Consider the following 26,420-nt stretch of genomic DNA (forward strand, 5'->3'; position numbering starts at 1 on the left):
GCACACTTAGCACATGCTTTACGATACACCGGTGTGTGTGGTTAATAAAATCCTCAGATTTCCCCCTCAGGTTTGCTGTTTCTATGAATCACAAATCACTAGGCCAACACACAGTTCTCAGCAGACAGGGTTACTCTGGTTACATGGGAACCCTTAAGACATAATTTGCACAAGACTGTCAGAGCCTGCCCCCCTCCCTCCACATCAGAAGACCATGAACAGGTCGGTTGCATATTTGCTGCTAATTAATTGCAAAAACACATAAGCAAACAAAGACCGAAGCCATCCATGTAGGTTTAGCTTTAAATTAATTGCATTGTAATAATAAAGAACACATCCGAATTAATGTATTTTATAGTTCTGTCAGTCTCAGTTCCCACAATTATTTAAGAATATCTTGGGAGAAAAAGTTAGAATTTTTAAATGGACTGACCAGAAGCTACAGTGCAATAGCAAATCTGTACTTACAGCTTTAGTGTAATTTCTGCACTGCAATCTTTAACTGCCATTATAGTTCAGCTGAGGTAACCAAAGGAACATGGCTAAAACTGGCCATTATTTTGATTTTAACATGGCTACAGGAGGTTGTGAAAAACATTTACAGTGAGTATAATTGTGAAGGTCACAAAACCAACACACTACCGATGAAAGGTTCGGAGTTGGTTACTTTTAACAATCAAAGTCTTTTATGCTCAAAATAAAAACATTAATGTGTAATATTACAATTTAAACCGTCGCTTTTATATTTCAATATCTAAGTAAAAAATATCAAGTGATGTCACATATATCAGATGTTGTGCTAAGTATGTAAAGTTTCACTGTGCAGGGTGCTCTGGGGAGCCACTGCTCAGCACATTTTGTATGTCTCCCTTATTGAACACTAAATAGCATCTCTGATTGAGCACTCAAAGACATCAGGAACCACTTTTTTTAAAGAATTTATTTGTTGACAGTGTACAAGAACATTTTCAGGCCGATGGTCTTCCCTGAAGGTCTTACTGTAAGAGGAAAGACAAAACATTTCAGTGAGATTGATACAACATTTCAATACACAAACTACTCGTACAAAATCTCTAATTATCAAGGACAAACTTTCACTTCAAGGGGAAATATAACTAAGGGAGAGGTTGCTTCTGAATACTCCAGTGGGTCCTGTCAAACTTGCAGACATGCAGTCAAGTGGCTAGTTTACTTCAAATAAGTGAATGCCAACCACACACAGCATGCTCCAAATTAGTGATTTATAAGTCAAATAAGTTGACTGGAACAATTCAAGTACATACATTAAAATATATATTTTCATCCGTGTTAGAAACACAGGATGCTTTAAATATCTGCAAGTGAGATGAGGCATTGGGATTGAACATGCAAAGCACTTCAAGTAACCGGTAAAAGTGGATAACAGCACACCATGCCGATTTCCACTCTACCTTCTGAAACCACAAGTCTTTCACTTCTGAAACATCCAAGGGTGGCAAAAGAGGGCAAAAGATTGGACAAAAATGAGAACTTTCAACTAAACACTAACAAGTTCTAGAACTGCTCTCTGAAATACTTTCATGGTGGGTATTTAAACTAGAGCCCGACCTATATGTTTTTTTGGGGGGCCAAAACCAATATTAGTGAGTAAAAAAATAAGAGTCTGATACCAATATATCAGTCAATATTCTATGTAACGTATTTTTCGGAATATAAGTCGCACCCAAGTATAAGTCACCTCAGTGAAAAAATACGTCATGAGGAAAAAAACATAAGTCACACTGGACTATAAGTCGCATTTATTTAGAACCAAGAAAAAAACATTACCATCTCCAGCCGCGAGAGGGCGCTCTGTTTTCAGTGGTAGGCTATAGGAGCACTGAGCAGCATAGAGCAACCTCTCGTGGCTGTAGATGGTAATGTTTTCTCTTAGTTCATGTCAAATAAATTGATAAGTCGCACCTGACTATAAGTTGCAGGACCAGCCAAACTATGAAAAAAAAAGTGCGACTTATAGTCTGGAAAATACGGTATATTAAAGCACAGTACCAGTCAAATGTGGACAGTTTCCGATTTACGCGTCCAAACATTTGATTCTTACTATATACACAGTACATATTACTAATATATATATATATATATATATATATATATATATATATATATATATATAGGGTGTAACGATACGCGTATTGAATTCGTATTGAACGGTTCGTTGGACTAATTAAATAAAATAAAAAATAAAAAAAAAAAGAAGTGAAATAATGATATGCGTTCAACAAGGTAGCCCAATAACCCAAACAACGTAACAGGGAACGCCCCTGACACCCCCGAAGAAGAAAAAAAACACCCACTTATGTTTATGTTAGGCTACTCAGTCAGGCGCTCGCTCACTCAGTACGCGCTGAAGGCGCGTTGCAAAATAGCCAATGCGTTTAACAGACCAGAAATAGAAGATCCTCCAATAACCAACAGGTCTGGTGTTTGGGTGCACTTTGGATTCCCTGTAAGCTATAATGGTGATGGCAAGAGAGTGGTGGATAAAAAAACAACGATGTCGCATCTGCTACATGACAATAGGGTACACCAGCGGGAATACAAAAAAACACCACCGGGAATACTTGAAACATGTCAACTCATTTACGCCGACATCACCTTAGTGTGTCAGTATCTGGGAAAAGACGAAAAAAAAAGGAGAAACATACACACAAACTATCTCCGCAGCATTTAGACAGACATTTCCAACGGATTCAAACAGGGCAAAAGACATCACCACAGCGATTGGTAGGCTACATTTACGTTACATTTACATTATAGCCGCGGATATGAGACCTTACTATTTACCATTTATTCTATCATCACCATTATAGCTTACAGGGAATCCAAAGTGCACCCAAACACCAGACCTGTTGGTTATTGGAGGATCTTCTATTTCTGGTCTGTTAAATGCATTAGACATTTTGCAACGAACCTTCAGCTCGTGCTGAGTGAGCGAGCGCCTTAGGGGCCGTTCACATATCGCGCCTAAAAACGCTAGGCACGTCTTTCTCCTCCTTTCCAAAGCACTCGGGCAGAAGCGCCCCTGAGGCGTCTGCCTTTGCTAAGCAACAATGACGTGCTCTCTCCATGAAGACGCGGAAATTTCAGCAAAGGATAAATGGATTTGCAGCTCTAAAAATCGCTTGCAGTAGGCTAGCTCTGCTACTAAATTTATTTCAAAATTGCAATCCATATACAATTATGATCAGCCGTTCCTTCATCTTGGCTGAGCTTTCAACGTTGTTACAGAAAGGATGAAGCTGATTGGTTAGTTCTTGTCTCATGACCCGCGGTGCGCTTGCGGCATTCTGAAAAGTTGAGATGTTTTTACATTTTGCTGTATCTAAAAACGTACCGAACCGTACCGTGACATCAGTGTATCGTATCGAACCAAACCGTGAATTTTGTGAACCGTTACACCCCTAATATATTTTATTTATTATATATATATATATATATATATATATATATATATATATATACACACACACACACACACACACACACACACATATACACATTAAACTTACTGGAGAAGTGTATAGTATTTTATATATTGATTATATATTTGAATATTTCTGGCTTAAGTACATTTTTTATCTCAGTTTTTATCATTCATTTAAAATGAGACAAATTTGCTATTATTTTAATCTCCAATCTGTTAAAAGTTCAGATTGTTTTTTTTAATGCTTTGTTAACTAGCAAAAGAAACCAACCAGTTTTATATCCCAGTTGCGCAGATGGGGGATGTTGTGCTATTCTATGACATTAGCCATGTAATTTAAACTATTCACTTTGTGCAACGTGGTCATTATCAAACTCCAAAATCATATATAATTTTTTTTTAATTAAAATAATTTCGTTTATCTTCAGTTAAGATTTTAAGCTGTCATAGGGTCGAATTACAACATTCTCCTAATTTTTTGAGAGTAAATAAAGAAAAATGTATACACTAATTATGAAACAAATCAACATTTGTACTAGACAAGTAAAACTTCTGAGGATAAAATATTCTGAACCCCACATGGATTTACACCAACTGAGGAAGTCCAAAAGCTTTACTTTGTGCCCCACTCTCCAGTAACTCTCTAAATAAATACTAGGGCTGGTCCGAATACCATATTTTGAGCTTCAAAGCTTTGGTAGTAATTAACACTGAATATATTGAAAGCTTTGGAGGAAGGATGTCTGTCGGTTTTCATTTTTATTATGTTGAGAACAGTTCATCCAATCAACTTCAAGCATGGCAGGTGTGTTGCTGCAGACCCAAGGGAGTGAAGTGTTGCATTTTGGTGCAATTTGGACACGCAACATGTTCAGAGTCGAATAATAACAATATTTGACTCAAAATCGAAGATCAAATGTTTACACCCTGAACAAATTAGAATAATCCTTTTTCACGTCTTGTGCACTTTAATGCCCATTCAATGTAATGTGTACATTCCCTTGGAACGGGAATAGTTGAACAAGACGATGCTTGTATGCTCCCTGAACAAGAAACCTCCTTACTGAAGGGAAAGTGTTAACTGGTGTCACCAAATTCAGGGGATCCCTTCAGCTCTAGGAGCCCTTGCGAACGCCACCCTCGCAAAATCGGTTGGTGCCGGACCGCAAATTTAACCATCTAGACATATAAGTACACTCCATTCACATTCAAGAGGGTTCCTCAAGCTGAGGAGATCCTCCGAAATTTGGTGTGAATTCACCGTGCCATTACAAAGATATGGCCATTCAAAGTTTTAATGGTATTCCATATACTTAAGCTTTAAAGCGTTTCATCCAGATCGGCAGTAACAAACAATGGAGTGCGCTCTGCTGGACAAACTAATTAAACCATTTCAAGCATTTTATCTACAGTATATGTTCTGTAAAAAAAAAAAAAAAAAAAAAAAAAAAAAAGGTACATCGGCTGCATATTCGACGATACCGATATATCAGTGACAGGCTCATCAGCAAAACTACATATCAGTCGGGCTATAATGTAAACTAAGCCCCATAAAAACTGTCGCATGAATTAGAAAAATTTGTAAACCATTTTCAGAGAGCAACTGCAATACAGCTTGTTCTACTGATTACTACATAGTCCAGCACTTCACTATTAGTGAGCACACTAGTTCACTACTCGAGTGGGATTAAACAGAAGTGCCTGTAATAATAGCTTCCAATCACATACTGGTCAATAGCATTATAAATCAACATAGCAGCTAAATGTTTGGAGTTAACTTGACATATCACTCCAGACTCTCCTTCCACAGCAGTTAGTCTACTTGTGAAAGTATTTACCTTCTACAGTCCAGATGTACATTTGATAAAGGAGGAAAGATGACGTTACACATTAAACCCAAGATAGTGACAACGAAACAAACATCTATGATGGGCAAAAAAAAAAAAAAAAAAAAAAAATTACCTTCTTGCCCGAAGCACCAACAGAAGCTTTCTTGGTGCCTCTAACTTTCTTCATTCTGTTCTTGCGTTCCTTGCGCTGTTTTCTAGAGGTCTTTTTCTTCTCATAAAGGCCATGCTGAGGAAAACAAAAGAGAGCTTTATAAAACATGTAAATGTAATGAATAAAACAATTTTCACTAATAAAAGCGGCCATTTACTAATTTCACTTCAAAAATACCTTTCCATATAGTTAACTTTTATCTTTTTAAGACAGCAAGGGTAAAAAAAAAAGAACTTTTGATTTAAAAAACAAAAAAACAAAACAAAAACACACTGGAGGTTTGCGGTGCTTGTTTGCAAAGCAGCATAATTTGATTATCGAAAATGACAAAAAAATGACCATTAATTCTACAAAATAAAATAATACTATTGTAAATATTAACTAAAGTGTTTAAGAAAATCTTACTGTCCAACTGTAAAAAGACAATACTAATATTTATGGCCATCTTAATTTCTTTATTGTTAAATATTAAACTAAACTTTAGCATATGATCAATACCACATTTCACTCTGAAACATGCAATGTATACTGAAATAAAAGCCTTCTGATCTAAATTAAATTAATCCTGCAAGCATCATGAGGGACGTACCCTTTGCAGCCTGTATTTGGGCTCATTTTTCTTTGCATAGTCCAATGAGTCGTAGATCATTCCAAATCCAGTTGTCTTGCCACCGCCAAACTGAGTTTTGAAGCCGAAGACGAACACCACATCTGGGGTGGTTTTGTACATTTTTGCAAGCTTCTCCCTGATCTCTGTCTTGGGGACTGTTGCTTTGCCTGGATGCAGGACATCGACAACCTGAAACGTTAACAAAAAAAATTAAGTAAATACTAAAAGTGCAAACTAAATTACATTAAGCCAGCATAAAAAAATCTGCCACACGCTTACCATTTGCTTCCTTTGAAGCAGCCGGTTTGTCATGAACTTTCTGGTCCTGACGGTGACGGTCTCGTTCTGCAAATAGACACATTTGTTAGAACTGAAATATTGAGGTTAAATGGAAAACCATGAGCTGGGCTGATGTTCAACCTTGATTAAACTATTTCTCAAAGAGCAGAATTCATCATTCTTGTCATGACATGATTTCTTACCCTAAACTGTTGCTTGATAGCCATGTACTGTAAAAACCCCACCAACCGTACTTATTAGTTTTATTCATAGCGATTTTCAAAAGGAAGCGTGAGCATCTTGTACAGACGCAAAGCAAAAGCTGTGAAGCATAAGACACTTTCTCTTTATATGGTTTACACTTCAGCTACATCAGCTGCATGGGCTCGATAACATACAGGGGTCGATACAAGTTTTAAACTTGTATATATTTCAGGTATATGGACACATATATACCTGTAATATAATATTGTAGCCACTATTAGAGGAGTAGCACGATGGTATGAAGACACAATATCTTGGTCTACCGAAAAGTTCCTACACATTATATCCTCTAAATGAAGGCATATATTGGTCATCTTATATATGTAGTGTGCTTTACGTCAACAATGTCAATATGAAACCGTCGGATGGAGAAGATTTAATTAGATTTTCATGACCATTTGTCCACAATCCACTCACCATCTTGGCGTCGGCTCGCTCAGGGACGAGGAAAAGGAAGAAGGACCTGTAGGTGCCCGAAAATATGCCCGAGTGGTGGTGTAGTATATTGAAGTACTGCCTGAATTAAAAGCGATGCTAAATAAAATTAGGGTTAAAAAAAATAATAATAGTGTTTTTATTTAATCGACAAGACATGAAACATACTGAGATAAAAGTGTTATATGGAAATATAAAAGCACACAGACTAATAAATTCAAAGTTATAAATGTAAGTCACGACTGGATGCTTAGAACGAAAGCGTTTGTATCTTAATTAATTCAGTCAGTTAATTAAGATCCTAATATTTCTAAAAGTTTAATTAAACAACGAGTCTAATGCTTAAATCATTGATGTTATGAAATTACGACTTTTTTACTACAGCTAGTCAGTCGCGTATTAGTCTTCCTACAGTCCTGTTGTTTTAATCTGTTATTTTTTTATTTATATTTATTAATTGTTTGCTTGAATAATTGTAACTTACTATTACACTTTTACCCAATTAAATAATTAGTGGTGAATTGACGTTGACTGACACAAACACAAATACACAAGAGATCTGAGAGCAGAGTTTATTTATAAAAGTATCCTTGCCTTGAGATCTTATGGGTAGCAAAGAAAATAAATAATTTTTTAAAATCTTTTATTTAATGGTCTGTCATTGTCTTTGAGACTTTTGAATTGTGCTGTTGTTGATTTTGGAAAATGTAGTTAAAAAAAAAATCACTTTAACCACTAGATGGCTATAGAGCTCCACTATATGCTATTTGCTATTTGACTACCTGAAATATATCTTTTCACAAGTTGGATTCATATCTAAATATTATAAAATCACAAAAATTGTCAAAGTTTTTTTTTTTTTTTTACTGAAAAAACCCCCCAGTTTTTCAATAATGTTACTTTACAATGCATTGCAGGCAGTAAGCACGGTAAACTGCATGACTTCTGTAGACGGGGTTGAAGCAGGTTTGTGTGTGTGCGTGCTAAATCGTTTTGTCTCATCCTGTCATCTCTCTCTCACTCTCTCTCCCTCTTTGGTGGTTCTGCATTTTGCATAATTTTTTTGTAATAATTATAAGAGAGCAGTTGTTTTTATCCTCACAAGTGTGTGTGTGTGTGCACATTGTCGGTGTCAGTGTCACCACTTTATATTTGTGTTGATTCTGCATTTTGGATGATTTTTTTTGACAAATGATAAGAGAACAGTTTTTATAGTCTCAAAAATGTATTTCTCTGTGTGTGTGTGTGTGTGTACGCGTGTTGTGAGCAATATAATTTAGCATTGTGGATGTTTTTTGCATTGGTGGAAGTGTGCCACATTATTTGTGCCATTTCTGTAGAAAAGACCCCGAAAACCATATGAGGGTTAAGCAGCACAACTTTAACATCATGGGTCTATAAACTGAAAGGATCATGTGACTCTGAAGTAGTGAATGCTGCATATTCAAAATATATACAAAATATAAATCTGTTATTTTAAAATATAATAGTACTTGGCAATATTACTGTACTGTTTATACTGTATTTAATTTTATTTTTATTTTTGACACAAGAATACAACCTTGAGCATAAAAGACAAAATCTTACAAAGTCTTATTAACTCCAAGCTCTAGAACATTGTGTGTGTGTGAGTGTATGTATGTATATACATATTACAGGATACATCTTGCATGCATTAATTGCTCTCAGCAGATTCTCTCCTCCAGAAATGACAGAGATGTGTGCATTTTTGATCTTGCAGATTGCACTTGATCAACTACATGTATTCTGGGCACGAGAGAGAAGTCCTCTTCTTCTCTGGCAGACTTACAAAAAAGTACCTTGTCCTTTGTCGATTTGTCCTTCACATCCACATGTTGACTGGACTGCCGAACGCAAAAGGGAAATTCCAGTTCACATTCATGAAAGCATAAATAATAGGGTTGTTGAAGGAATTAGAAAAACCTATGGCCTGTGCAACAGCAATAATCATACTGACTGTGATATCATCATCATAAAATTGTAGTAGTTGCTCCAACACTTCGGAAGTAATTTTCGTATCCCCCAAGTGTAAATCTTGTCTTTAGAAGTGGGGCGAAAGAAATCAAAATTTTAAAAACCGCAGACTGGTAAATCAGTGTAGTCTACAGTCTCTGCACACTGAAGCAGCAGCAGCTCCCTTGACACGAGATACTTCATCGGCTGTGGCTCAAAACCTATGAGTCGTCTTCCCTATCTCCTTATGACGCCTGTATGACGCCCAAACATGCCGTGTATGAAGGCAGCTCACTAAATTTGACCATGTGTTCAGTAGAATCCATACATAAATTGCCTGATCACTTGCACAATATACTAAAATAAAATAAAATAAAAACATGCACGCTTTTTTCACCTTTGAAGAAAACAAAAAAAAACTAAATATGAAAAATATAATGAACAAAGAATAAAAGTGGTAGACAAAAATGATGTATAATGTAATTAGTATACTAGCACATTCTTGAGATAATCTCATGAGATAATAATAATTATAATAATATTTATAATTAAATATTAATAAACGTACATTTATTTTTATGATATATACCTTGTGAATTGTTTATTGTGAATATATATGATTCTTGAGATAGAACAACACTTAAAAAAGGTAATTACATTTCTTATTTGCAAATGAGTGAGATATTATGTCAAGAATGCAGTAGTATTCATAGGAATTTTTTTTTTTACCATCTGTTTTATCTCATATGTGCTTACATAAATGCTTACATAAATGTAACTTAATACAGAGTTCACTTTTTTAACTGCTTGCAAGGCAGTCAATATTCTGTAGAAATCCTTATCAAAGCTGTCCAAATCATTACTGTTTCCATCAAATAATAAATTAAGCAAACATATCAAGACATTAGCTCAAAATACAAGTGGATCACTCTTGAGGACACACAGCTGCTGACACATGCTCGTGCAGCTCACAGAAAGATGCTTGCATGTATATGCATCTGTTTTGCTCTAGATACTAAATTAGAAAAAAAAGTTCAAAGTTTGTGGAAAAGTTCATTTATTTCAGTAATTCAACTCAAATTGTGAAACTTGTGTATTAAATAAATTAAATGGACACAGACTGTCTTTGGTTCTTTTAATTGTGATGATTGTGGCTCACATTTAACAAGACAATGCTGGGAGGACAATAAAGATACAGTTTCTCCAAAGCACATGGCTTTTCACTAATTTTTTCTGACCCACAGTCCTTTATAGACAGACAGATCAGAGACATGAGCCTGGAATCAGGGGGAAAGAAATAAGACATATTCTGTGCCTTTGTTACTGTATGAGTTGTTTCTCCCTATACACACCTACACCTTTTACATGAGGGGAAAATCCATAAATGAGGATGAAGACAAAAATGTAATAAAAAATTATGACACTTGTTTTCATTAAGTTTAAATATTACACAGCTTGCATTCTAATTGGGTATATATATATATATATATATATATATATATATATGTATATGTGTGTGTGTGTATTTTTTTTTTTTGCATACTTGATTCTGATGGGTCAATCTCATCCAGGCAGTGCTTACTGCAAATTTAGAACCTGTCAGAAATCGGAAAGTGTAATTTTTAATCGGAAACTAATTTTAAACCTGACATGTATAGACGAGGAACATCAGGTTATTATGTACAATTCAAGTCTGAAGGACAAGAAGGATAGAAATGATGTCAAAGACATCTGTTTGTTCAGTCTATAACTTAAGGCTATTCAAAACATTCAAGCTGTGCAATTTTTTTCCCTTTTAGTTCAAATGGAATTATTAAATGATCCTTAATGGGCTCCACTGGAAAAATTGCACAACTAAACTAAGTTTTGTGCAAAGACTTAATGATTAAAACGGTTCAAAAAGATGTATAAGAAAAATAGAGTAATTTAATGATATACATGAATGTAAATGATCATCCAGCAAGACGTCACATTAAGTCAAATCTCAAGTCTTTAAATGTTTTATATACAAATGAGGTGACATTTTATAACACTGTGCAAATGTACCTTTTAAAGGTCAGCATTGAAACTTTTATTAGCATTTATGTGTGGTTTATTAGGTTAACAACTTTCTGTTTGTTGTCTTATATTTTACAAAGACAAAACATAACACTGCCAAGTCAAAGAGAGAGTTCAAAATGTAAATAATATAGCAGGATGCATTAAATCACTTGATTTAATGAGACTGATAGAAATTGTAATAAAAACATATTAATGAAATTTGAGTCAGTATTTAGTTCGACATACTGTGCCTTTCTAAATAAGTTGCCCTCGCATGGGAATAAACTGGACACTGTGTGGGAGCCAGCGGAAACGGAGCCTGGCCATCAGAGAGTCGTCAGGATTCTCAAACTCAGAAAAGCCCAGATGGTTGAGGATGGCATACACACCAGCTCTAGCTGCCACCTGCAAACAGCAAAACTCATGCATTTCAAACACTTGAACAATAAAAGAAGTGATAATTGATATTCCATTACTTAATATGTGTATTTTCTGAATATATATCTATATCTACTTTATAAGTGGGGTTTATGTTCATAAGTGGCACAGTTGCTCACTTGTCCTGAAAGGTTGAAAGAGTGAAATGCTTTGTGCCCTTGACGGAATAAACTGATGTATTTTCAGTGTGCTTCACAATTGAATAAATTCACAGAGCTCAGCTTTCAAAAAACCTATAAAGTGCTTCACCAGCTGAATCTATCTTAAGAACAACTGGGACTTGTGGGAAATTAATGTGGAAAAATTATTGCTTAACAATTCAAGCTCAACTATATTTGTTAGAACAGGGTTCTTCAAACTAGCATCTAATCAAATAAATACACCACCATTCAAACTTTTTTTTTTTTCAAAGAAAGAAAGAGATTAAATATTTTTATTCAGCATTGACAGAAAAGACATGTATAATGGTACAAAAGATTTCTATTTCAAATACAGGTGTATCTAAACAAATTAGAATATCATTGAAAAGGTATTTATTTATTGTCATTTAATTAAAAAAAAAAGCAAACTTTCTTATATTCTAGACTCATTGCACACAAACTTAAATATTTCAGTAGTTTTTTTTTGTTTTAATTCTGATGGTTATGACATACATCTTAGGAAAATTAAAAATTCAGTATCTCAAAAAATTTGAATATTCCATTTTGAACTTGATTAGTTTGATTAATTTTGAGTATTTATACTGGGTTCCTCTTGGGCTAGTTTAGAACATGCAACCAGAAATATGGGAAAGACTACTGACTTGACAGTTGTCCAGAAGGCTGGCTGTTCACAGAGTGCTGTATCAAAATATATTCATAGTGTGGCAGGAAAAGATGCACAAGCAACAGGGATGACAACAGCCTTGGGAAGATTGTCAGGAAAGGAGCTTCACAAGGAGTGGACTGAAGCCGGAGTCAGCGCATCATGAGTCACCACACTCGGACGTCTTCAAGAAAAGGGCTACAGTTGTCACATTCCTAGATCCAAGCCACTCCTGAACCAAAAAAAACGTCAGAAGCATTTCACCTGGGGTAAGAAGAAAAATAATTTGGAGTCTGGAGGAGGAATAGTGAGGGACAGAATCCAAGCTGCTTGATGTCCAGTGTGATGTTTTGGAAGTCAGTGATGCTTTGGGTGCCTTGACGTCTGCTGGTGTTGCTCCATTGTGTTTCATCAAGTCCAAAGTCAATGCAGCCATCTACCAGGAGATTTTGGAGCACTTTATGCTTCCATCTGCTGACAAGCTTTATGGAGATGCTGATTTAATTTTGCAGCAGGACTTTAGCGTCTGCCCACTGTACCAAAACAACTTCCAAGTGGTTCAATGACCATGATATTACTGTGCTTAATTGGCCAGCCAGTTCTCCTGACCTGAACCTCACAGAGAATCTATGGGGTATTGTGAAGAGGAAGATAAGTAACATCTGACAAACAATACAGAGGAGCTGAAGGCCGCTTTCAAAGCAACCTGGGCTTCAATAACACCTCAGCAGTGCCACAGGCTTATCGCCTCCATGCCACGCCGAATTGAAGCAGTAATCCGTGCAAAAGGAGCCCCAACCAAGTATTGAGTCCATAATTTAACCTGCTTTGGAGATCTGGAACATTTCTGTTTTGTAAATCTTTTTTTTTTTTTTTTTTTTGATTGATCTTTGAGAAAATATTCAAATTTTTTGAGATATTGAATTTTTTATTTTCGTAAGCTGTAAGTCATAACCATCAGAATTAAAACAAAAATCTCTTGAAATATTTCAGTTTGTGTGCAATGAATCTAGAATATAAGAAAGGTTGCTTTTTTTAATTAAATTACAAAAAATAAAGCATTTCCATGATATTCAATTATTTTGAGATGTATCTGTAGATGATGTTCTTTTGAACTTTTTATTCAAAGAATACCCCCCAAAAAATCAGCCGTTTTCAATATTGATTCTAAGAAATTTTACTTGAGCACTAAATCAGCATATTAGAATTATTTCTGAATCTGATCATGAATCACTGAAAATATTTCACATCACAGGAATAACCTACATTTGAAAATAAATTAAAAAAGAAAAGTTGTTTTAAATTGTCATAATATTTCATATTATGGTTTCATATTTAATCAAATAAATGAAGCTTTGGTGAGCACATTTAAAAATTTACCGTATGTGTTCAATGCAATTATATTTACAAAATATGATATTATTTCTATTTTATTTTTTACTGTGCTTTCTGAAGGTGGAAAATCATGAGATTAATCATGATTATTTTTTTTCTCTTCAATGCCATGGTTTTCAACAGTATAAATAAGAAAACACTAGGTAACTTACAGTCTTCCAATTCTCTTCTACCCTGTCAATCCGAGGATAAAAGCTGTGGCTATAAACTAAGGTTTAACTCAGGAAACCTCTGATTGAGACAGAATACATTTACAACCTCATATTGACAAACTGACAGTGAGCCATTCATCTATCCACAAGCACTGGTCTGCTGCACTATGGGTGTCCTACCATCAGCTTCTCAAAGGTACAGAAATATAGGCTTGTGTGTTGAGTATGAGTGACAGGTTATAGCTGTATCTTTCTTCAGAATGAAAGTGAACAATGTAAAGTCACTAATTGAAAGTGTAACTATTTTTTAAGAAGGTATCTTTAAAACAGCACAATTTATCTTGATGTTTTCAACAGAAACAAGGTCATCTGTATTCAAAAAGGCTGATCAGTAATTAATGCACTTTTTTGCTATTGTTAGGTTAACAAACTCACACTCCAAAAGTAGGAGACCACATTTTGAAGCCACACACAGGTCACACTTTATTTTAAAGCTGCAGTTTGTAACTTTTGACGCTCTAGCGGTTAATAAACAGAACTGCTTGCGTCTTGTGGAAGAACATCGTAGCCGGAACTACTTCTCTCTGTTTATGTCTATGAAGAATCACAAAAGTCCTGGGTTACTCCGCCGCGGTACCCCCGAAGCAATCTAAAATAGTCCGAATATAAACCCTTATTATAGGTGCACCCTAGTGATTCAGGACAAGCTAAAAACGAGGTTTGGAAAATGGATTCATGGTGTACTCACTTATTATATAAATTTTTCTACATTTTAGGACCACTGGGAGGAGCCAGAGGAGCTTGATTTTTTCACAGATTATCTGTCTCATATTCTACTTTCAGGACATAATGACAGGTTTAACAAATATGTAAAAAATATATTTTTACAAAAGTTATCTACTGGTCTGCCTAGTAAGAGCTTGATTAGCTGGTTCAGGTGTGTCTAATTAGGGTTGGAGCTAAACTCTGCAGGACACCGGCCCTCCAGGACCGAGTTTGTGCACCCCTACTTGGGCTCAAGTAAGCAAGTGAGTCAGGCTTTACCTGGTACATCCACTGGCTGAAGGATCGCCTCCAGGAGTCTTTCTTCTCCAGGTGGAGGTAGCAGTTGAACAGGATGAGATAAATGTAACGCTCGAGGTACTGCAGACTCCTTAACCGCAAACACTGAGCATCGGCCTCTGATTTAGCCTTCTTAATCTGAAGAGAAAGAAATGCCAGTGAACTCCATGTTGTTCCTCTAGTTTCCCTTTTATTTATTTTTTATTAATTTTTATTTTATTAATATTTTTATTAATGTTGATGGCACAACATATTCAGCTGTTCGTTCATTTTTTTTTAGATTATCATTTCAGGTATTATCTTCAATATCCATTCACTTTGATAGATTTTGGTATAAGCAGCCAATGAGATCTACACAAACAAGTGATTCCATCATTATTTAGATTGCTTGGTTGTCTATATTTCTGCTTTTAACTTTTTGTTCCTAGTAATCTATTGAACCTCTACTTTTGTTTTATATTAGATACTTTACAAAAATATGTAAAAAGGCCTGAATAATGTCACATGCAAATGATTTACCCAGCAGAAATTGTATTAGCTATTTTTCACCTTTTCCATGTTTTCCATGTAAGTGAGATGACAGAAAATACAGGAAAGGAGGGGAGAACAGGATCAGGTATTTGCATCGCCATGCATAAGGATCAGGGCACAACTTTTGTTGATTTAAATCGAGCCTCTTTTGTTATCGCAAGTGTAGTACCTGCCAGGCCATGTCTGAGATCAGATGGAATATGTTTAAAGCCAAATATCTTTCTCAGTGGTAAAGTGCTCACTTGATTATTTTCTTTGAACTTTAATATTTTACAATACGTTCCAAAAGTCTCAGACCACCAGTGAAAATACATCTGTACATAATGCTAATTAAGTGACAAATCAAGAGGAAATGAAACAATTGCTAAATAACAAGCAACTTCCCAGAGTCAATCAAGGGCTTTATATGATGCATTTCATTCAGAATGAGGCAGCTAGCTAGATATATGCAACATTTCTGAGTAACAGGCCATGCACCAGTACACTGCCACATGCTCAAATGAAGTTATAGTAACAGAGCATATGTAGTGAACACAGATTCTTACATGTGCAGTGTGGCATGGGCAATATTTACTAGTCTATGCTGATTAGCTTTAAAGAGGCTCAAAGTTTGGTGCAAATGAATAAGTACATGAACACTGAGCCACTGATAAGCTACTGTAACAACTGTTACATGACAAAAATATACAAGTACCCCAGAACATACTAACTATAAAGTCTTGGATCCTAATAAATATTTCCAGGGCTTTTTTTTTTAAAAAGCAGTCTTTTGAAAGCTCTCTGCTTATTTACACTGCTGTTTTTCAAGGTCTTCACTTCAGAATAAAAAAATGTTTTACAGCCTCAAATAAAACACATTCAGAGTCCTTCTAGGCTGATGCATGGGAATGGGCATTAATAATCTCTTGGTCCCTTTCAGTGCATCAGCACAAATAAAAAAATTGTACCTCTATAGACTTCTCAAAGGCTATGTTTGGTACAAAAACAAATGCTTTTGAAGCAATCTATTATTTAACATGGCTGATAAAAGCAGTGACTAACTGTCCTATTAACTAGCTTTTTACAGTTGAATTTTCATGCTGAAGTTTATGTATGCAAAACACATAAAATTTTTTGAAATGAGCAACAAGTTATTTATATATAATATATATATATGTGTGTGTGTGTGTGTGTGTGTGTGTAAATCACATTTCACCTGTCTGTAAGTGGATATGATGACTTCCCGTAAATGATAATGCATGGGGGTCATCGTCTCACTAACAACATCCAGAGCAACGTCCACTTCTCTCTTCACACGATGGCCATCAGGTAACACCCTTACTACCTGCATTACCACCTGAATGCACACATATGCATGCATGGGTCAAAATTAATCAAATCAAACGTTTTTCAATCTATATCCACAATAGACACTATTTTCTATTAAATACATTTCAGTCAAAAATACCATAGACAATTATTTTAGTCAAATTTTCATATGTTTTATTTGCATGATTGTTGAAGTTTGGTGGTATGGTTTAAGGAAGCATGACCTCAATGTACCTCAAACTCTCCTTTGGTGTACTTGGCGTCGGGGACACTTACAATCTCATCTTCTTCACACTCAGGAAAGCCCTGAAGAAAAATGAAACTTATTGGAGCTCAGTTTAAACATTTTTCCTCTATCCAATGTCATGGGGGTGAATAATTGAATTCTCATTTCCTCCCTCCACTAGCTGAAAATGACCTACATTAATGTGCCACAGGGTGAGAGTGGCGATGACCATGGCTGCAGTGGTTCGGTCTTTCCCATCATGACAGTTGAAGATGAAAGCACAGTTGGGGTCTTCAGCCAGACTGCTCTTCATGGCCTCCAACAACTGGTCAAAAACCTGAGGGAGAACAACAACATTTCAACTAAAGCATCATATCTATACCATTCGTATAGCGTACTGACTTGCCTCTTCTTTAGGTGCACAGAAGTCAGACAGAGGGATCCGTTGGTAGCTCAGACCAGGATGAACACTCTTCTGATGGACAAAGAGCTCCTCAATGGTTTGACAAGTCTTAAACATTCTCATCTGTTTATCCTGCTCTGTAATCACCTCCAGCCATTTCTCACACCTCAGGATGTCCTGCTTCAGTGCCAGCTCCATTTCCTGTGGAGACAGCCATATTGCTAAAGCTTAGGTTCTTAGATCACAGCAGCCATATTCTTGGGTAAAAAAGAAAAAAAAAAACTTTAATCTCATTTTATCTAAATTTATGATGAAATCGAAAGCTACTACCTGTAACAATGAAAAACATTCTACAGTACATCACATGGACCAAACATTTAGTTACTTGTGTAATAAAATACAAATAAAATATGGGCTAAAATAAGACGGTCACAATGGATTTACACTCTAGTGCAATTTTTGATGAGTAGTATCACCTCAAATTTAACCCCAATGATTTTGCACACGGATGTATTCAATGTCACCTTTTTGAACTAATCATTTAAGTGAACGTTCATTCTCATTCACTTGCATAAACCGACTCATGGTCATTTTAATGAAGAATAATAAGACTCGTTTTGGTTGACTCAGCGACTAAACGTTGACTCAATAATAAGTTTGGGTCAGTATGATTTAAAAAAAAAAATTTACTTATTGTATTATTATCACTTTTATAAAGCAAGTGTGCATTAATTATCGATGAAAATTGACAGTAAAATATTTATTATCCTATTTCAAATAAATTCTGTTCTTTTGAACTTTTTATTCATTGAAAATTAAGTTAAACAGCGGTTTGATAATAATAATAATAATAGATGTTGATGAGCACCAAATCAGCATATTACAATGATTTCTGAAGGATCATGTGACACTGACGACTGGCGTAATGGCTGCTCATATTTCAGGAATAAACTGCATCATAAATAAATTAAAACAATTATTTTAAATTGTAATAATATTTCACATTTGTGGTTTTTGCTATATTCATGATCAAATAAATGCAGCCTTGGTAAGCATAAGAGACTTCCTTCATAAACATAAAAAAAAAAAAATGTTAATAACACTAAACTTTTGAACAGTGTGTCACAGTGTATCAGTGTCTTAGGATATAATCGGTTACATATCTTTTTGGTAAACGGAACTGAGTCACTTGGATGAATCAGAATCCGTACAACTATGCATTTCAAATACACATGATGTGTTGCCAATAGCTTATTCTGCACACTGCATTGAACTTTTTTATGTACTGCATTGTGTCACATTGCACACAGTATGCAAGTTGTACCTACAACAAATTGGTCTGGCCCAGTCATATAAAGACACTACCCTTTTCAATTTCATTTAATAACAGATCTGCCCTGGACAGAACTGGAGCACCTGGAGCTTTTGTGGATGTTGAACACAGACTGGAATAGGCTGTTCGAGACTGCCTGGCTCTCGTGGGGTGAACATTTGTCCGTTTGCCTCCAGCACAAGCTCCTCTTGCAGATTCAGCCAGAGAATTGTAGAGTGCCCTCGCCTCTGGTCTGTCAGGTAGGACATCACGACAGCCACAGCCTGAAATGGGGGCAAACAAGCTTTGATTATTTATTATTAGACTTATTATCAGATTTAGGAGCCTGGGCTGCTGAAATGAGTATTAGAAAGAATTTACCTCAGAGTTTGGCTGGGCCATCCCATATAGAGCCATTTTGGAAACACGTCTGAAATTGGCCACTTTCATCTCCTTGGCTGTACTGAGCAAATCTGTTGCTAAAAATTGACTGGACACCTTTAAAATAAAATTGAAGATATAATGTGCATAATGTACTAGCCTATATCTTAGGGAGAGTCAGCTGGGCTGTAGGAGGAGGTCACAGCTCGTCTCTGATAAGAGCAAGGCTAGAAAGTCTGGTATATCAGATATAACCAGGGAAGAAAATGACTATCCAAGGATAAAGTACAAAGACTATTACCTGGTGCATATGAACATATACTATATAACTAATTATTTTTATTTGTTTTAATATGTCATTTCTACGTCATCACAGCGAACACAAAATATTCCCTTAAAGATGGTGTACGGTTCCCCTTTGGCTATGTTTTGGGGAAAGCACTTCCTAACACTCTATAACCATAAACTAATGTCCTGGAAATGTTTTATGAAACCAAAAATTGTTCACTCTTACCAGAACTCGAATCCCATCAGTTATAAGGCTGGCTGGTGTTGAGAGTTCAGAGCTATCCATGCAGGCCAGCAGTCTGTAGATCCAAGCATTCATACACAGCCACTGACTGAAGCTCTGAGGAAATGCCTGTGGATACTACAGTGATAGACATACAACAGACAGTTGAAAAATGATTCAAATAATGGTATATACTGACAAAAATAACTGATTTTAAATATAATAATATAGTAGCATATAGTTAGCAATACCTGTTCATGAAGATATGCATTGAATACTAGTAAGTACACATAGCGTTCAAGACTTTGCAGTGTTCTTTGCAGGAAATAGCCTTTTGTGCTGTTTCCCTGCAAACAAAAAAAAAAAAAAAAACATTAAAGCAACCATTTTATAGCAGTTTGACAACATGGACACAAGAATGTTTCAGTCGGGACTTACTTGAATCTGGTAATCTTCGCAAATGCCTTCAAGCTTCAGCTTGTTTTCAAACACAGCATCTTTTATATTATGCATATCAGAGCACATGGCAATAGCATCGTCAACCTGTGATATATACATAAAAAACCACTTGGTTTATGTAAAACTATTTATTCAGTAAAATCCTCCTAATATGGTATATGTTTTTTTAAGATGCAAATTAATTGAAAACAGTTGGACTATTTCATGAACCAAGACTTTTACAAACATCTTTAATACATTCTAACCTCATCAAGGACTTGTTGACCTTTAGGTAGGCGACTGATCAGCAACTCAATCATTTGGAAATCCAATTTGTGTTCACTCTTCTGCATTTCTTGCCTGTGAAAGAGATGAAAAGTAAGTAGAACTTAAGAAGAGAAAGGACCTTAAAACACAACATTACCACAGTAGAGTATTAATAAGTAATGCTTTTCTTTAAAAAGGTAAACAGTAATTGAAATTGCACTAACACTGTACCATAGGTACCTGGGGCTCTCTGCTGCCCCCTGCAGGTGATGGAAGACTATGGCTCCCAGGATTAAGCCAAGATTGGTGCGTCCCACCCCCACCTGGCAGCTGAAGAGCAGTGCAGGCGGAGGTCTGGAGCTGTCCCGCATCAAAAAGAGGTTTGGGGTCAGCTGGTGGACACAAAGGTGGGTGAATTTGTATTGGAACTAAATTATTACATGTGAATAACATAATGATTTAGCACAATATGCATGTCTGTTTTTATTTCTGTAACCTCAAAAAAGAACAGTCTTTAATTTTTTTGTTGTCAAACTCTGATAAAAGGAAAATTAAATCAAGATGGAAAAGATGAAGAAACTGGAATATAAAAAAAAAACAATCTTGCTGTTTCCTGATCACAAGTGGATACCTGAAATCATTTTTCATGGTCTTAAGTTAACATTTATAACTTTTGTCTGTGTTAATATGGTTTTCAAAGATTGATGTTACTGGTGACTGTGAAATATAAATGTGGTTTGTTGGCAAGTGCTGGGTTTAAAGTTCTGGGTTCTAGGGTTGAATTATTGGTTCAGTTACACAAATCATCAGATATGAATAAACCAGAGCTCACATAGAGTTATTTTAAACTTACAAAGTAGAGGGAGAGGCAAAAAAATAAAAATAAATATATATTCATGGAGATCTTACCCTGAGTATATTAACAAAGGCATCAAATGTCTCCTCAAGTGGGGCCCCTTCCATAGGGAGCGGCAATCTGTAATATCTAAATACATCAACATTTGTCATTAAACAATACACAGAACTAGAAGGACTTGAAAAGTAAGATTAATTTTTATTCATATATGCATGTTTTTTTCACCTATGGACACTACTTTGGGTTTAATTTAGAATAGATTTCCTCTATTTTTAAACAAATATCACAAAAGTGTCTTGGAAAGTTTTCCCCATGCCATTATCATTCATTTTTGATACTGTTCAAATGCCTTTTATGTTTGGGGTCAATAAAATGCTGTAATTCAGCAAGGATGCATTAATGTAAGAAAAGTGACAGGAAACCCATTTATAACATAATAACTGTATACATAATTGTATATAAGATTGCAAATCATCATATTAGAATGATTTCTGAAGAATCATTTGACACTAAAAACTGGAGTAATGATGCTGAAAATTCAGTTGTGCCATCACAGGAATAAACTTTTAAAATATATTAAAGTACAAAATAATTATTTGAAATTGTACTAATATTTAACAATATCAAATTTTAATGTTAACACATGTTAGGTAAAAATTTTTAGCCTGAATGCACTGTAAGTCGCTTTGGATAAAAGCGTCTGCTAAATTAAATTAAATTAAATTAAATTAAATGCAACCTTTCATGAAGCATGAAAAAAAAAACGCAATTGATTTTATTCTGTCGTAAAATATGAGAAATTACCTGTGCTGTGGTTGACTGAAAAGTGGTCTTCTGTAGACCTCCTCAGTGACATGAATGTCCTCTTCTGACAGAATCTGAACCTGCTGAGGTTCATCTTTAAAATGCTCAATGTCATTATAGACATAGAACTTGTTTTCACTCAGCTTTGCAAAGTCACACAACTGGAGAAAATATCAGAGAATTAAAACCTGACATGGACAGACACAATGACCTCTGTCAACATTTCACCATAAAAGGATGGCAAGCGATCCTACTCATACAATCAGTTCTGCTCTATAACAGACCTCTTTCCGGATGGAGAGCTCTATTTGCTCTGCGCTGAGCTCTCTGTCTAGGTCATGCAGGTTCTCATGTAGGTTCTCTCTTCCTCTGGGAGTATACGGAATAAAGTCTCCACCTGAGCGGAAGAAGACCACTGGTTCCTCCCTCACACAGATGAAAATCGCCTCCTGTTCACATATTTTGTGGGATAAACAGCAGTTAACCTGATATCATTGTTTGAAGGTCTATCTGCAAAAAATAGGGTATTTAAGGTGCTCAAGACCTCTGAGACAGAACAGACCAAAATCACAATTTTACAAGATAATACAGACATATGATTGTTTCAAACTAGTAACTTCACATGCTACACTCTTAAACAGAAAAGTTCTTTACCGCCATTAATGGCTCCAAGAAAAACCTTTCATATTTATGCATCAAATCATTCCATTGCAAAAAACTTTCTTCAGATTATTAATTTGTTCTTCACACTTAAAAAAAAAAAATTCTTAACTGAACACTGACAGGTTCTTTGGTGTACCCAAAGTAGTCTGTTCTATGGCATTGCTGCCAAACTTTCCTATTTGTAAGAGTGTAGGTTAATTTTATAATACATAATAACATATTAGTTAACATATCTAATAGTTCTTACAGGAAAAAAGTAAGACGAACTCAAAGTGAACTGTATTCATGGAAAGTAGCACTCACTGACCTCACAGCCGTCAATCTGCAATCTCTGGAGGACCTGTTTGAAACCATTCAGGCTAGGTTGACCCATTCCAAAAAGGGGGTATTTTCCCTTGACCTTGCGGAAGTTGGGGGCCCCGTGGCTTTTTGTAGTATTTAAGACATCAGCTCTATTGTATACATCCTGTACCATAAAAAACTCCCCCTGGACAATATAAAAGCAAGTCATAAAACATTTAATCATAAATGACAAGGAATGTCCATAATTGATCTACATTTCCTGCTCATTACTGCACTTTCCATTACATCTCCAGGAGTTTTCAAGTATTAAGCTCTAAATATTTTGTTTAAATCTCAAAAAGTGAAGCATACCAGCACTAGGTAGTGCTCTGGCAACAGGTCAGATATCCTTCCCGTTGAGTAGTTGGCAGATTGGATCTTGTCATGAATCTGAAACTCTTCCCTGCAGTTATTTCTGTATAGAGACAAAACTCATAACATTTATCAAAATGTCAAACATGAAGAACCTACAACTGATAATACACTGTCTCGTCCCTTAAAGAGATGGAAATGAAATGAAAATTCTGTCGTCATTTACTCACACTCCACTTTATAAACCTGTTTGAGTTTCTTTCTTCTGTTGAGCGCAAAAGATATTTTAAAGCAACAAAACATTTGATTTCCATAGTATTTTTTTCCCCTCCATACTATGGAAGTCAATGGCTACTGCCAACTATTTGGTTACCAAAATTCTTAAAAATATCTTCTTTTGTGTTGCAGGTTTGGAACAACTTGATGGTGAGTAAACATTTTTGGGTGAACTATCCCTTCAAGTGAAAGTGAGGTTGTTGATGGTATCTACAACTGTTTTCTCTCAAAGAGTAACATTCTGTGCATATGAGAGCCATTACGGCTATTTTGAAAAAGCATCACGTTGCACTTGTCACTTACGTGATGACAACAGGGGCCACTTTGTTTGTGATGATGGATTTGGCTTTGCTGTTGTGAATGTTCACAGACTGTAGTGAGCGTCTGTGCTCAGCCATGCCATTCCCTTGGTGATCAGCCTGGTGTGTAGGAGCAAACGGAGCAGCCTGGGAAGTTGCACTGGCACTCGTACCCATAATCTGCACAGTGCTGGAATGAGGATTTATACTGTGACTAATATAAAGTAAACAGGCAGTCATGTTATTCATTTTACATGGGGTTATTTCTAACATTTGCACTTTTTAAAGCGCCAGATGCACTTTGTGCTGCAGTTCCACAGAGATTAAATTTCCTTGAACCCCAACATATGTAATGCACAACAAAACCCCCAAATAAAACACATTACTGAAGCTCTGAATGTGTTCTGCAGACCTAAAATTAGTCAGACTATCAAATATGCATGTGCATAGCATCTCTGTCATATCTGATTGTTAAATGAATGGCTTACGGTCTCACAGCTGTGCCGCGTGTGGTCACATCCTTAGGTTTTTGCATCTTAGTTTCAGCAAGGGTTCAGGTCTCTCTTTAAGTGTAAATCCTGTCAACACGAAATCAGTTTCCTCTTGCTAGCAGAATCTTAACATAAAAAGCCTTTTGTTTTAACTTCAGCCACTGCCGAAGATTTGCTAATCTCTTTTGTTCTCTTTCTCGCTCAGTGCCTCTCTGGTTCTCTTCTCACAGTGACAGGATAGCTGCTCTAACCCTTCTAAGGGCCACAAAGAAATACAGTACATCTGGCAACCAGACGACAGTGTGGGTGGCTCCAGACATTCACAGGGACAGCCCATTCAAATGCCATGATACAGAAAGCCAAAAGCGAGAGAAAGTGCAAGATTAAAGACTTCTGGCGCCTTTGCATCTAGTGAAATCTGAAAGTGTTTGAAGTCAGAATCATGAAGCCAACTGAATCTCCTCCATGCATTGCAGCGATAATGCAGTTAATGAAACAAATCCTGTTTTTCCCCTCCTCCTTCATAAGATCAAGTTTGTGCCAGATAGATATCACTGGGAAATATATGATAGCTCTGTGAATGTCATTAGGACATTCTTGCCTTTATTTATATAACTGGCTGGTCTATTGAAAGTTTGGGAAACTGAGTCGCTGGCACCAAGAGCAATTCTTCCCTTTTCAGGGGCTTGATTTAAATTCCAGTTGTGTCTGGGTATCACGGTCAAAGAACAAAAAACAAAAACACAAAATCTCTAAATATGGATGGGAAAGGTCCCGGGATGCATTTGTACAATGCTGAACAGATCAGTGCACAGATATGCACTGAGTGGGAGTGACCAGTGATTGGCACATCCTTGTTCAGGCTGAGAAATAAAAGGTTTAAAATTGACCACAGTGTTTTGTTCATTTGTGTAAAGCTTTCAATCAACACATTCAGAATCTGAAAATACTGAAACAATGGAGTTAAAAATTATAAGTGGATGTGTAACAATTACACACACCGCTATTCAGTTAAAATGCATATGTGAGTCAAACCAGGCCCTAAAAAAATAAACATATAAATAAAAAATTTAATTAAAAAGTTAAAATAAAAAGTTAATTCACTAATTTTGCCATGTTTTCAGTTCTTCGTGCCACAGCCTGAGATTTAATTTGCTTATTGATGGCTTTTGCGGCAACTGTATGTCAAATGATGTCTTCATTTGGTCATTAATAAAATTAACAATAGAATATTGGCAAAAATAAATAAATAAATATTTTATATACTATTCAGTGACTCTTTCTGCATAGTACATTGATACGCCAGGAGGTGGCAACTGAGTCATGGAATCATCCACTCAACCGATTCGTTCAAAACACTGATTCTTTCAGAAACAGTATTGTGTGGTTTCATTCTGAACTACTTTCGTGCTTAGTTTTGAAGTAAAAAATAAATAAATAAATAAATAAAAAGAAAGAAAGAAAGAAAAACTGGTAATATAGTGTCTTAAAATCAATACTCGAACTTACTTTAACTTTATTATTGTTTTATAAAAACAATATATCATTCCCTATCCATTTTGTTTCACAATGTTCTGAGAGATCACGTAAATCGGCTCTTGTACACTTAGTAGCCCAAGTACATGCCCAGCAGCCCTTCACAGGATGCTGACTAATAAGAGAATAAAACTAAGCTATGCCAAGCTAACTTCAATCCAAAAAGACATAATTGTACACATAACAGAGCAAATATATTTTCACCGTGAAGCACAGACAAGGTAATAGTGAAAGTAAATATTCTAAATGTTACCTCACCTGGACAAATGCTCTCTCAGACACCGGTCAGGTCTTGAGAGAAGCAATTAAACGTAGAAGACGACCGAGTCCAAGTCACACTCATCTCGAGTCACTCAATCAATGTCTCTCACAGGTCCAAAGACATGCAATCAGGTGTCAATCCGTAAGAGCGATATACTCAACATAGAGCAGTGCAGATGGATAACACAGGGGGAGGAGAGGAGGAGGAGAAACAGCCACCTCCCTCTTTCAGCTGCCTCTTTCACTGGAAATAAATGTAATAGAAGAGAAAGATGTTGGTGGGTGG

The 26,420-nt window shown here is 35.9% G+C and overlaps 2 protein-coding genes across 5 annotated transcripts; both read right to left on the minus strand.

Moving 5' to 3' along the window:
- Positions 1–922: 922 nt before the first annotated feature.
- On the minus strand, positions 923–7,136 carry rps24 (ribosomal protein S24). Of its 2 annotated transcripts, none has more exons than XM_052612888.1 (5): positions 7,035–7,136; positions 6,354–6,419; positions 6,054–6,263; positions 5,426–5,539; positions 923–998 (listed from the first exon to the last, which is right to left on the minus strand). In XM_052612888.1, the coding sequence occupies exons 1-5, from the start codon at positions 7,035–7,037 to the stop codon at positions 996–998; spliced, it is 396 nt and encodes a 131-aa protein (XP_052468848.1). In that variant the 5' UTR covers positions 7,038–7,136; the 3' UTR covers positions 923–995. The 2 variants fall into 2 exon arrangements, with proteins under 2 accessions (XP_052468848.1, XP_052468847.1); XM_052612887.1 differs by having other exon boundaries at positions 923–1,456.
- A 3,437-nt stretch (positions 7,137–10,573) lies between these two features.
- Positions 10,574–26,371, minus strand: LOC128026480 (paladin-like). 3 transcript variants are annotated; one of them, XM_052613667.1, is made up of 20 exons: positions 26,132–26,371; positions 23,851–24,036; positions 23,272–23,374; positions 22,925–23,104; positions 22,239–22,403; positions 21,955–22,115; positions 21,204–21,279; positions 20,526–20,686; positions 20,294–20,387; positions 20,028–20,132; positions 19,841–19,936; positions 19,593–19,727; positions 19,079–19,195; positions 18,802–18,981; positions 17,389–17,586; positions 17,179–17,319; positions 16,991–17,062; positions 16,644–16,784; positions 14,900–15,055; positions 10,574–11,471 (listed from the first exon to the last, which is right to left on the minus strand). In XM_052613667.1, the coding sequence occupies exons 2-20, from the start codon at positions 24,021–24,023 to the stop codon at positions 11,322–11,324; spliced, it is 2,604 nt and encodes an 867-aa protein (XP_052469627.1). In that variant the 5' UTR covers positions 24,024–24,036; positions 26,132–26,371; the 3' UTR covers positions 10,574–11,321. The 3 variants fall into 3 exon arrangements, with proteins under 3 accessions (XP_052469627.1, XP_052469625.1, XP_052469626.1); XM_052613665.1 differs by lacking the exon at positions 26,132–26,371 and adding an exon at positions 24,335–25,393; XM_052613666.1 differs by lacking the exon at positions 26,132–26,371 and adding an exon at positions 24,335–25,392 and having other exon boundaries at positions 20,535–20,686.
- Between the last annotated feature and the right edge of the window lie 49 nt (positions 26,372–26,420).

The sequence above is a fragment of the Carassius gibelio genome, chromosome A13 (genome assembly GCF_023724105.1).
Source record: "Carassius gibelio isolate Cgi1373 ecotype wild population from Czech Republic chromosome A13, carGib1.2-hapl.c, whole genome shotgun sequence".
Classification (NCBI taxonomy): domain Eukaryota; kingdom Metazoa; phylum Chordata; class Actinopteri; order Cypriniformes; family Cyprinidae; genus Carassius; species Carassius gibelio.

Bases quoted from the DNA above. Each gene is read 5' to 3' on its own strand.
- rps24 (XM_052612887.1), bottom strand. The intron at 6,264-6,353 runs GTAAGCGTGTGG...TTAACGTTTCAG, and splicing joins TGCTTCAAAGGAAGCAAATG to GTTGTCGATGTCCTGCATCC. The intron at 5,540-6,053 runs GTACGTCCCTCA...TGTTTTCCTCAG, and splicing joins CCAAATACAGGCTGCAAAGG to CATGGCCTTTATGAGAAGAA.
- LOC128026480 (XM_052613665.1), bottom strand. From the start codon at position 24,381: ATGCAAAAACCTAAGGATGTGACCACACGCGGCACAGCTGTGAGACC. The intron at 20,388-20,525 runs GTACAGTGTTAG...TCTCTTTCACAG, and splicing joins GAGAGCCCCAGGTACCTATG to GCAAGAAATGCAGAAGAGTG. The intron at 20,133-20,293 runs GTTAGAATGTAT...TATATATCACAG, and splicing joins GTCAACAAGTCCTTGATGAG to GTTGACGATGCTATTGCCAT.